The following is a 13022-nucleotide window of genomic DNA, read 5'->3' as shown; positions in this document are numbered from 1 at the left end:
GGCTGGCCTTAAACTCAAGACTTCTCTACTTGTTTAGGGAGGCCCTAGTCACTGTGTCCAACACTTGTTGGTTAATCAGGTTTAGGATGATATCCGTCGGATTTTACTCAATCCACCCATAAGTCTCAAACAAAATTTGGGTCAATCTTTGGCCAGGCTGGCCTTGTACACATTTGGATTTATTTTCGGCCTGGATTGGCCTCACAATTTTATGGCTAAATATATATTTATATTGAGTTGTGGTGGAGGGATTTAAGATTGACCTCATTTCGCACTTTCCTGACATGGAGGTGTGTACAGAACCATAAATGTTTTTCTCTTGTATCTCAATGAAAAAAATCTACGGTTCATACACACCTCCATGTCAAGAAAGTGTGAAATGAGTTCAATCTTTGAGGTCACTCTAGCATTATTCATTTATATTTTAAGAAATCTATTACAATATATAAGATTCAATGTAACAAAATGTATTCGTCCAGGCCTGCCCTGTGCATATTTGGATTTCTTCTCGATCTGGATTGGCCTCCAAATTTCATATATAAATATAATATATTTGAAAAAGAAATTCCATCATTATATATAAGTTATTAGGCCATCCGATGGGCCTAGTTCCCATGCCCGGTCCTAAACATGAATTGGGCCTAGCCTGATCTGATACCTAAACTCCATTATACTTCACAAACCCATTCTATGCCAGGCCTAATCCCAGCCCATTAAGAGCCCCATTCATCATTTTCGAAAAAAATAGGGACTATCTCAAATATTCCCCAAAACGTGGAGAGCTATGTAAATAATACTTGAGTTTGGGGGTCTACCTACAAATGCCAGAAAAAATAAATTCACCTGGTCAAAGTCAAACTAAATTTTGAAATTGAAGCAGTCGTCATCGCTTCGCCACGTGTCATTTTTGTCACTCGAGCATGCAACACGTAATCTACCACACTGTCTCATATTCACCTGTGTCTGCGTGTGTGTGAGAGAGAGAGTCACAGCAAAGAAACTAATCTCCATCATCATGGCTATCTCTTCCCTTCTCTTCTTCAGATCCTCACCACCACTACCACCTCTACTACCTTCTCATCACAACAGATTCTCAACCAACCATCCAACCTTCAATATCAAACTAACTCATCAACTCATACAAACACCACAACCCATCTCTCCAAAGACTACAAACTCTCATGGAAAGAATAGCTTGAACGTGCATTTGGGTCTCAACTAAGTTGGGAAAAAATCTACAAAGACGATGAGTTGTTCCAAAGTTTGGTGGATAAGAGATGTGTGGGTAATGTTAGAATGCTTATTGTGGATTCGGTGCAACAAGCGAAAGCTGGGCACCTAGGGATGGCACTTGGGATGGCTGAAGTGGGTTATGTGTGATATAGACACATAATGAGATACAATCCCAAGAACCCAAAGTGGTTTAATAGAGATAGATTTGTTTTTAAGTGCTGGACATGGGTGTCTGCTTCAGCTTCGGTTTCCATCTGTTCAGGTACACGTGTCTTTGATTCCATATTGGATTTGTTTTTTTTTTTTTTTTGGTTTCTTGATATTTGATTACGAGATTCTAGCTAGATTGATTGAGAATATTAATTGGAATTTATTTTGCCACTAATGTATGGTTACTCACAGTAGATTTGATCAAAATGTTGGGTTGAGCATTTTTATAAGCAATTTTATAGGGTCCAACAAATGGCTAGATATTAAGAGAAATACAGGTTTCCTAGAGATAAAAAAATGTTTCCTAGAGATCAGTTTCGATGTCTTATTATGACCCCAAAGAGATAAGGCATGGTTTCAAAATGTCGTATCATATCCAAATGTATGGACAAATATATATGTATCATTGACCCGAAACAATATTGAATTAATGTTTTAGGAATGTGTCATAAAATATCGGTTTTTCACTTGACCTTCAGATAAAGAGCTTATAGATCAATATGAAACATAGACCTGGAAACATTGAATGTTTTGGGAATGTATCATAAAATATCGGTTTTTCACTTGACCTTCAAATAAAGAGCTTATAGATCAAAATGAAACATAGACCTGGAAACATTGAATGTTTTGGGAATGTATCATAAAATATCGATCAAGACAATATCAGTTTTTCACTTGACCTTGAGATAAAGAGCTTAATTTCCCGCACCATTCATTTGACACCTAAACACTTGGGTGTACGAGTTAGATTGTATATCTTGACCTAGGGTTCCCAGGAGGGTACAAGATTGGAGTGCCAGGGTACTGGAGTATTATAGGAATCAATTTAATGAGGTATATTGTGATACACCAAATCATATTTTTAGATTAAACAAAATAGGTAGAGATTTAATACAAGAAATGACTACATACCTGACCCCGAAATAATGGTACCATAGTTGAAGCCACCAGAGAGCGGACCATTGAGCAAATCTAGAGTTTGGTGGTGTGTTATGGACCGAAAGAGATAATGGCTTAACTTTTCCGACAATTAATCATTAAGTGCTTTTGGTCTATTGGTTGGGTTTCTAAAACCAATTAAGGGAATCCCTAGTGAATATTTTCACGTTCTCAACCGATTTTTTGAGGACCCCGACGTGGGATTTTTGGTCCTTAGCATTTGGGCCGAGCATGACATCATTCCCTTTTTCACTAGTGGGTGCTTGGTTGTGGCAATAACTCTTCCTTGGTAGACTTATGCAGCACAATTATAAGTCTTGTTTGAAGGATACAATTAGCCATACTAATTAGATTGTAGATATAGCTGTAACCAATGCTACCTTACCATACTTTGTGCCGATGAATCAGTTCACTATATTATAGAGCTGTGAAAACAAACAAAAAAACCCCATGAGCTCGTAGGGATATAAGCTGTTGTCCTAGGCCTAGCTTTTGTTTAATTTTGGATCGGTTTAGTCGAACATGATATAGTTCAAATTAAGACTCAAAACCTCTCATGTTTGCCCGTTTAAACCCTTATTTCTAGTGCCTAGACAACTTACCTACATAAACTTAAGGGCTTTTTTTTTTTTTTTTCCGGCTGTTGATATAAATGTTTCACAATTGGCATTTGCACTGATTGACTTTAAAACTACATCCAATTCAGCTTGAAGACTTACGACGTTTGTGCAGCTAGGGAGTCGGACTCCAGGCCACCCTGAGAATGTGGTGACGGATGGCATTGAAGTCACAACTGGGACAATCTTTCATTGATATTACTAATCTAAGGTAGTTATCCCCACAACCATAAATGGAATGAGAAGCAGGCCATGTAAATGATGGAGTTTGGCACCTAAAGGAAATTGTTGAAATGTACCTTCTGTGTTACTTGACCTCTTTTTTTTTTTTGAGTCGTGATCCAGAGTGGTGTCCCGTTCCTATAACAACATACGGTGTCTACGTGACACGTTTTGGTTGGAGATTAAATACATTGGGCTGTGTTCTTTATAGAAAACGGCTTGGTTAGTAGCACGATGTATTTTAAACTCCTACCAAAACGTGCCACGTAGACACCGTTCCTATTCTATTGGAACGGGACACCGCTCTGGATCTCGATTCTTTTTTCTTCTTCTTTTTGGGTAGTGGGGTTGGTGCGTAAGTTAGCTTTGAACCCAGGACTTTAAAGTTGCATTGCAATATGTCAACCAACCGAGTAATGGGTTCAAGTCAATATGACACTAAGTGTGGTAAGTACCGAGTACATGGGATTCTTTGTGCTATTACTGCTGGGGTGGGGCTCGACCTTGAACCATACGAGGGATGAGTTCCTACCTCATACAGCTCGGGTCAAAGATGGCAAAGTTTAGGGGAGATGGGGATAATAATTTACTAACATCAAGCCAGTATGTGAAGCTCATAATTTCACCAATAGGGGTGATTCTTACTGACCGATCAATCACATATTGTCTTACAATGAATCCAAAGTTGAGAAATAATTGGAAAAAGTTATTAAGTTGGATGGTTAGGCTTATTGAACTAAATTCATTTTTTCCTAGAGTCAATCTGTTTTCTATCCCATTTGGGTTCTATGATACTACATTTCCTATAAGAAGATAAATTTGACCCCACCATTTATCATAACAGGTCCGCTTGGACAAGGTGTTGCTAATGCCGTTGATCTTGCTCTAGTAGAAGCTCACTTAGCTGCATTATTGAACATCAGACATGAGTTAACTAATTAATATTTAAGTAATAATATATGTTTAATATGAATTATGATAGAAGGTGTCCCTGATAATTTACTGATTGGTTCGATGGCAGATATTGCATCATGTGATGGATGTGCTATGGAAGGAATTTCACATGAAGCTGCTTCTTTGGCTGGACATTGGAAGCTCAACAAGCTTACACTGATCTATGATTATAACCACAACACCATTGATGGAGATACCACTCTTGCATTTTCCGAAGACATCTCTGCCTGCTTGAAGGCTCTTGGTTGGAATACAATCATGGTAGATAACATCCGCGAGGATATTGGGGCGTTCAAGAAGGCACTTCTCTCCTCTTTCAATGAATCCGAGAAACCGACTTTCATCAAGGTTTGTTGGATCATAATGATGTTCCTCTCTCCCCTTCACTTACTAGTAAGTAACTTGAATTATTTTTCTCAGGTGAGGACTCTCATTGGAAAATTGTCCATAAAATAAGGAATGTCTAAGGCCCATCATGGTATATTTGATGATGATGATGTGAAGCAAATGAGACAGAAAATTAAGTGGTAAGATCGCAAACCGTTGCATGTTCTTCCTATGGTCTATAGGTAAATTAATTAAGGAAATAAATGTTTATTGTTTAGTCCTTTTAGAAGAAATGTTGGTAAAGCGTTTAATTAAAATCGTTGTAGGGAAATGCAAATTCAAACAGAACATGGAGAAAGACTAGAGGATAGATGGTATTCTACTCTGAACTATTTCCAAAGCAAATATCCCCAAGAAGCACAAGAATTTAAAGTCCTCCTTAATGGTGGCTTGCTTCCAGGATGGGAACGCTCCTTGCCGGTACTTGATTTATAACTCATGTTATGAAAATCGATTATCAGTAACTGATCTGTTGAGTGAATATTTTCCTTCACTCTCGGGTGTTTCATACCCCAATTAAGCCCCGTGACCCTCTTATATTCATAGTTCTCCCCCCTCTCCCACAGATCCGTCTTTTGGAGTAGTTGGTTGGTTAACATGGTATCAGAGCGTTATGTTCGTATAGGTCATGGGTTTGATTCATTAATCCCTTATGGGCGATGGGGAGTCTTGAGTGTATATTTTCCTCCACTCTCAGGAGTGTCGTACCCTAGTACCCTAGTTAAGTCCCATGACCCTCTTATATTCATAGTTCTCCCCCTTTCCAACAAGGCTCTTAAAAATTGAATATCTATTATCATTATGACTCCAATCTGTGAGGATCAAAGCAGGTGTGATCTAAATCCGATCTGGTAGATGCCAGTCGTGGGTACTCGGAGAAGTGCTTAAACAATCTTGCTAAGGTCCTTCCAGGGCTGATTGGTGGAGGTGCGGATCTTGCATCCTCAAACAAAGTGTACCTCCATGGCTATGGAGACTTCAGCCAGCCCAAGTCTCCATGGGGCTGTAACATCCGATACGGAGTGCGTGAGCATGCAATGGCCGCAATTTCAAATGGACTTGCATTGCATGGAAGTGGGTTGATACCTTTTGCCGCCACTTTCCTCACTTACTCCGATTACATGAAGAATCCGATCCGCTTATCAGCTTTAAGCCATGCTGGAGTCCTCTACATACTGACCCACGATTCAATTGGTTTGGGTGAGGATGGACCCACCCACCAACCCGTGGAGCAGCTTGTGGGCCTTCATGCTGTGCCACAATTACTAGTCTTCCGACCCGCAGATGGCAATGAGACTGCTGGAGCCTATAAGGTGGCAGTTGGACAAAGAAATGTACCTAGTGTCATTGCTTTGTCAAGGCAAAAGTGGAGGCTAACTTGGAAGGGACATCGGCTAGTGAAGTTGAGAGAGGTGGGTACATTGTAAGTGACAATTCAGGGGAAGAGCTGCCCGAGATCATATTGATTGGTATGGGGTCGGAGTTGTGTCTTTGTGAGCGTAGTGCGGAGAGACTAAGGAAAGAAGGGAGGAGAGTAAGGGTGGTTTCACTCGTGTGTTGGAGACTTTTCGATGGTCAACCAGGGGAGTATAAGGAGTTTGTTTTGCCGCGGAGAGTGGTGAAGCGTGTCAGTGTCGAGGCGGGCTCGCCATTGGGGTGGAGAGAGTATGTTGGGAGGGAGGGAGTGGTTATTGGGTTCACTCAAGAGAATGTTACAAGGATAGCAAGGTCTTTACTGGATCAGTAGTAGTAGTCGACTCGATTAGTGACCGAGGTAGTCGTGATGTTTTTCTGAACTTTGCTAAAAAATATTTCTGCTCTGGTCCGAAGTCGAAGCTTTAAATGAAGTTGTATTCTAGGAACCGAAGCGGCCGGGGTTGCTCTGCTTTGGCCTAAGCTTGCTTGATTCGGGAGTTTTCCCTGTATTTTCTTTTGAGTGATTGCTGTGTAGTGACCCACCATAGAATGTGATGGATTTTAAAATTTTCGGCAATGGGGTGGAACCATGGGACAAAAACATAATAAAAATAAATTAAAATTGGGTTTCGTGACGAAAATGTGTGAATCAAACAGTTAGAATTACCAATTTGAATGGTTTGGCTACCTGGTTCGAATTTGGGTTCGTAGTTCACTGCAAAAAAAATGGATCCGATTTTTAAAGAAATGAAGAGAGAATTTAGAATTTGTTGTTTGATTAGCTTGGGTTCATCAGTTTGATTTGCTTTGGTTCCTTAATTTAATATGAAGTTACAAGAACTAATCTAACATTGAAAAGTAATGAGTTATATGATAAGTTTGGGGTCCAACTCAAAATCAATTGGCAATAAGTGGAAAGGCCCGGGAGTTTATAAAGAAGGAGCAAAGGCCATGAGTGTTTGATGTGGGACTAAATTCAACTCGTGTTAGATTGGGCCAAAGCATGTGATGATATGAACTGGGTGATGTGGAGGAGAGAAAAACCCGCTTTGATACCATGTTGACAACTATTTACCTCAAAAGACTGATCTTATGGGGAACGTACAACTATGAATATAAAGGTCACAAGTCGAACTAGGGCACGACACGTGAGGATGTGACACTCGGGAGCAGAGGCGGATAATGCAACACATAACACTCTCCCTCACCTATAAGAGTGAAAAATGTCTTCGAGAAAACTCAAACTCGTGACTTTTATGAACCTAGCACTCTAATCTCATGATAAGTTGGGGGGTCCAACTCAAAATCAATTGGCAAACTGTGTGGAGAGGCCCGGAGAGAGACAAGGCAATGAGTGTCTCATGTGGGACTAAACTCAACATTATACATAATCAAAATATGAATGATGATTGAGTTCTACATATAAAATATATAAATAATCCTTTAAAAAATATATTATATTACAAATTTTCATTATCCACCAATGAAGCTTATTATTTGGTCATTTGCTTTAAGATTGGTGTTTAGGTGTTCGAGTCTCCTGGACCATGAATTTTCTATTGAGTTAATGATATTTTGGAGCACACCTTTGATGCACTCTAACGTGTTTGCTCATAGCCAAGCAAACATTTGACATGTGGTGTGAATGACATTAGCAATAGAGAGAACTACTCTTTCTTGCCCGCTGCCCACATGTTTAATTTTTTGATTTCAAATCTTAAAAAAAGTCGTTGGGCCCACATTGATTATCACATTAACAATCCAATAATACAACCTTTTAGATTTTATGAAAATATTTATATTCTAAAAAAAAAAAAATTTATTATTTTTTGATCTTGATCGAAGGTGTTGAAAATATCTGACAATCGAGCATTCAAATTTAAAAATAAAATTCAACAGTGAAAAATAACTTTTTTTTTTTTAATTTCTTTCTTTTTAAACTTCATATAATTTTGTCCTCTACAGCTCCATGTTTTAGATCATGTTTTGAATGTTACAAGGTGATCAGATTAGAATTTTTTTTTTTTTTCCACTATAGACTGGAGAGAGAAAGGTGTGTTCATCAAAAACCGCATTATTTTATCAAAATTCTTTTCTATTACTTAACTTGAGCCAACCCAAAGTACTCATTGATTAATTTAAGCCAACTTGAGTGGAATTGGATTTAATCAAGTTATTGGACTAGATCAAGTGATGAGACACATGTATTACCTCGAGATACAAGACAAGATGTTGAGATCCTGTTCTCGACTTTATAGTTAGTTTATAGGCTGAGCTCGACCTTCGAGTCTTATACATCCAACATCAGAAGTTGGAGGTATGGTTTTCAGGCACAACTTATTAATTGGCTCCAAAGAATGAAAATCTAGGTTATGGACCAATGGCACCTATTCTATAATAGTTTAGACTTTAGGGGTCAGACCAAGGGTAACTAAGGCAATAAAAGTTTTATAAAAAGAGAAATAAAAAATGGGGAATGTTGTACAATTCCTGGTGAAAATTACAGATCTTGAAGCACATTTCAAATATTTTACATCTACAAATATTATTCATATTGGAAGTAAAGCCCAACATCACCACACTCAAATTAATAGATTATAACTGAATGGAGGAGCACAATTCATTTAGCCCAACTTAGAGGCTCTCGTTGAGTTCATCGATATTGAACCCATGATCCCGATGCTTGCTTATCATATAATAGTAGAAGGCTAATGATTTTCTGACTTGATTTTTTTCACTCGGTCAATACTCAGCTGACTTGGTAAGGGCACAAAATCATATATCGTTTAAGTCAGAAAATCATGACTCATAGCAGAGTCGTGTTGGAGTAACATTGAAATTGATATCGTTTCACACATTGGCGTGTATAAAATCATAGATACTTCTCACTCGTATCTTGATGAAAAACATCTATGATGATTCTATACACACATCCACATCAGCAATGTGTGAAACGATGTCAATTTCAATGTTACCTACAACACTTTCCTATAATGGCGGTGGATTGCTGTGGTAGTCCTCCCCGAGATTAGTCGTGATGCACGCAAGCTAGCCCGAACACTCGATTAGCAAAAAAAAAAAAATATTCACTAAAAAAAAATGAGTGTATATGCTAGGATTTTGTCCATTACTATACGTAGAAAGTTAACATTCTATAATATATATATATATAATATATATATATATTCAAAAAGTCATTAAAACTTCTATATTAAGTAGACTTTAATAGTGTTTTATTTGTTTAATCACATCTTACGTATGAGCCACATGTTGATCATTCCATATATTGCAAAATGGCACTCTATGGGCCCATTAACTCATGAATTTTGGCCCTCCCTTAATTAATTTCACACTAAAAAAATCATCTTTATCTGTCATTCCTAGCCGTTGGATTTTAACATGTAAACCCATGATGAAGACACACTGATCAAGTGGTTTATCGAGGAGTAGCAAGAGGGCCCACATCGGAAAAAAAAAAAAAAGTGCCACGTGGCAATATTTGGTATACTGATACCTGGAAAGGCTTCAACACGACTGGGATTATAATGTGAACACTTTAGATTATGTGTCATTTTCACACCGAATCATTTCGTATTCTTTTCTAGCCGGCCGTTTTGTCCTGACCTGGCCTTGCTTTTTTCGGTATTTTATCGCTAAATTAATAAAACATATCGTGAGAAATTCAAATTCATAAGGGAAAATGGAGATGAAGACACGTGGATTAAATGGGAGGACTAAGTTCTACTATTTGATGAACCCCAATTGGTAAACCAAATTGGTCAGATTATTTCCATTAGTTATGCAAGTTTGATAAGAGAGCTGCTATTGGCCCCACCAACTTTTACCAATGTCACACCATTTTTTATGTAAATCACCAAAGAATTACACACACTTAGTGTGGCGTTAGCAAAAGTTGGTGAGGCAATAGCAACTCTCGTTTGATAAAACGAAAAAATTACTTAATACACCTATTGGAGGGATTTCTTTCTAAATCTCTTAATTTTAGTACAATAGCTTGACGGGCCATTTAGTAATTTTTTTTCTTTCTTAATGTCTCACCTTGACCCCATTTCAAATGATGAGATTGATGATCGTACCATTAAAATCACTGGGATAACCTCTCTTCCAATCTTCGAAATTACCATTTACAATCGTCGGCCTCAAAGGATTGTAAATCGTCGATCTCGACCATGGTTTGCCCGAGTCATCTTGGTATTGATCATCAACAATATGGATACACAGGATGTCTCAACAATCACAGATAAATGAGATGTCTCGAACAGTATTTTGAAAATCTTGACCAAGTAAATAAAACTAAGCTGGGCCAATTGGGATTTTGATTAAAATAATTATATATTTTTTTAAATTGAAAATTTTATTATACAAATAAAATACGATTTTATGACTAAACATATTCTAATATACCTTATTTTATTAAAAAATTATAATTATTTTAATTTAAATATATCTAAATCAATCATTATAAACCGAGTTAAATGGTTTGTCTCGTCCGAGACAAGATGTCAAAGAGAGTTTTGAAAGCATGATCTCGACATTTGAACTTGAATCATGATTATATAAAATTATATAAATTAATTTTCAGAATCCAAAATCTCATTTGACTACATTATATCTAAAGAATAATTTAATAATAAAAAAGCAGTGGTAGCTAACAAAAACTCATATTATAGGAAAATTTAGCTAATTGTCAAATTGAGATGTTGAAAATGAGAGGAAAAATACAAATCTAAGAGGTTGAAAATGAGAACATTTATGTCATTTTATTGTTGTTGCATTCATAGTGGCATTTGTGTAGTTTCCTCAAAATCTTTGTCTGAAATAACCATTAGGTTTCAACGGTTATTATTTTAAAAGTTAGTTGACTTTTTCCCTCATTTTCCCTTTTTAACTACTTGTTGGGTCTTGGCTCCTCTCCAACATTTTCAATGCTTCTGATCTCAAAATCCATGATTTTTCTCTGGTTCTTCGTCTGGGTTATCTCCCATTTGAGTTTCGCTCAGCAATTTTATGACCCGACCCCTTGTTCTGCAAACGTCTTTCAATCAGGTTCTAGATACACCTGTAATTCCTTCAAACAATCATGCCATACTTTTCTGGTTTACAAAGCTAGACCACATTTTCAGACCATCTCAGAGATTTCCTACTTGTTCGATACTAATCTTGATGGGTTACTCCAATTGAACAATCTAACATCACCTTCTCAGAATCTCACAGAAGATAGAGATGTTCTTATACCCATTAATTGTTTTTGCTCGGGCTACTTCTATCAAGCAAATTTCAGCTACTTAGTCCCTGAAAGTGCGACCTATTCGAATATTGCTTGTGAGGTTTTTGAAGGGTTGGTCAAATCAATAACACTCGTGGATGAAAACCCGTATCATGAAAATTTAATTCCAATTGGGGCTAAGCTTCATGTCCCTTTGAAATGTTCTTGTCCTGATAAATTATCTAGTAACAATGGTCTCAAGTACCTTGTGACATACCCTTTTGTTAAAGGAGATGGAATAAAAAAAGTGAGTAAGAAATTTGGCATTCCTCGTGAAGAACTATGGGCTATGAACAATTTTGATTCTTCGATAACCGTTGTTCCTCACACAACGGTTTTAGTTCCTTTGAAAAAGAATCTAGTCATCTATTTCGATGAATCAAATTCGGAAGCTCCAATACATTCGGTAGAACGGAAAAGGAGCAATGCAAGGGTAAGTAATTTGTTTATCTTCGGGTTGGTTTTCGGGATTCTTTTGGTTCTTTTGGCTTTGTCCGCTGCCGGGTTTTATGTCATGACCTTAAGAAAACGGAAAGTTGAGAAGACACGGACTTCAACTGTTAGAAGCTCTCCGACTTCTTGTTTATCTCCAGATCTTCTCTCTATGCACAAATATTCTTTGTATAATTATAGCCTTGAGGAACTTAAGAGAGCGACGAGGGATTTTAGTGAAGATACAAAGATGGGTAAGTTTATTTACAAGGGAAGAATTAATGATTTCGAGGTGATGATCAAACAATTAAGGTATGAAGATGCTCGTGGTATAATTGATATATATTCAAGAATCAACCATGTCAATATTGTGCAATTGCAAGGTGTGTGCTATGGAGAAAGTGATTCTTCTCTGTCTTATTTAGTATTTGAATTCGCTAGCAATGGGTGCTTAAGGGACTGTTTGTTTGATCCATGTAATGTTCTTCAATGGCGACAACGTGTACATATAGCTTTTGATATTGCAACTGGGCTTCATTACTTGCACCATTGGACAATTTCATCGTATATTCACTTGAACATAAACTCAAGAAATGTTTTGATTACAGAGGATTGGAGGGCGAAGATTGCGAATTTTGAAACAACCTCTTTGGTTGGTTCCTTAAAGGGAACGGTTGATAGGTTGGAAAGTGTCGGAGTATGGGTCGCACCGGAGTACCTTGATCATGGGTTGGTTTCGGAAAAAGTAGACATCTTTGCTTTCGGGGTAGTTTTGTTCGAAATCATTTCAGGAAAAGAGGCAATAGATGTGAGATTGTTCAAAGAGTCTATTAAATTCTTGGGAGGGGGAGGTGGTGAAAGTGGGTATTTCGAGCAATTGAAGGGTTTCATTGATCCATATTTAAAGCAAGAAGATTATCCTATAGCGGAGGCTTTGTGTTTGGCTGTTTTAGCTAAAGCATGTGTGGAAGATGACCCTTTACATAGACCATCTATGGGTGACATCTTGAAGATCCTTGCAAGGATGGTATGAGCAAGTGAAGTAAATATGACAAGAATTCCATCAACCCTTCTTCATTGGAGAGCCAATTACACTCTTAATTCTTTTTTTTCCTGTTCTACTGAAACTTAGATTTTAATTTTGTATTTGTATTTGTAACCCATTTATTAGTTTTCATGTTTCATTGTGTATAGTGAAGGCACCCTCTCTCTTCTATTTGTATACCTCATAGCACGCGTCGATATCATGAAGTTATGTTATTGTATTCTCGTGCAATGTACTTAAAGAGTGTGGATCTGTTAATCTTTCCTTTGATGTTTAATGC

The 13022-nt window shown here is 37.4% G+C and overlaps 1 protein-coding gene and 1 pseudogene across 2 annotated transcripts; both read left to right on the top strand.

Annotated features, from left to right (window-relative positions):
* Positions 1–985: 985 nt before the first annotated feature.
* On the top strand, positions 986–6619 carry LOC147399781 (transketolase, chloroplastic-like; annotated as a pseudogene). The gene is made up of 6 exons (XR_015179129.1): positions 986–1495; positions 4066–4148; positions 4245–4523; positions 4596–4744; positions 4829–4982; positions 5393–6619. The product of XR_015179129.1 is annotated as a transketolase, chloroplastic-like (transcript).
* A 4326-nt stretch (positions 6620–10945) lies between these two features.
* On the top strand, positions 10946–12730 carry LOC147399780 (protein LYK5-like). The gene has a single exon (XM_086446551.1). It carries the CDS (start codon positions 10946–10948, stop codon positions 12728–12730), a length of 1785 nt encoding a protein of 594 aa, XP_086302677.1.
* Positions 12731–13022: the final 292 nt, after the last annotated feature.

This window comes from Akebia trifoliata, chromosome 6, assembly GCF_017979445.1.
Source record: "Akebia trifoliata isolate Shusen 1 chromosome 6, ASM1797944v1, whole genome shotgun sequence".
NCBI classification, from domain to species: Eukaryota; Viridiplantae; Streptophyta; class Magnoliopsida; order Ranunculales; family Lardizabalaceae; genus Akebia; species Akebia trifoliata.
The sequence above is the reverse complement of the archived record's forward strand: the minus strand, read 5'-3'. Positions and strand labels throughout refer to the sequence as shown.

Coding starts and splice junctions, on each gene's coding strand:
- LOC147399780 (XM_086446551.1), top strand. CDS start 10,946: ATGATTTTTCTCTGGTTCTTCGTCTGGGTTATCTCCCATTTGAGTTTC.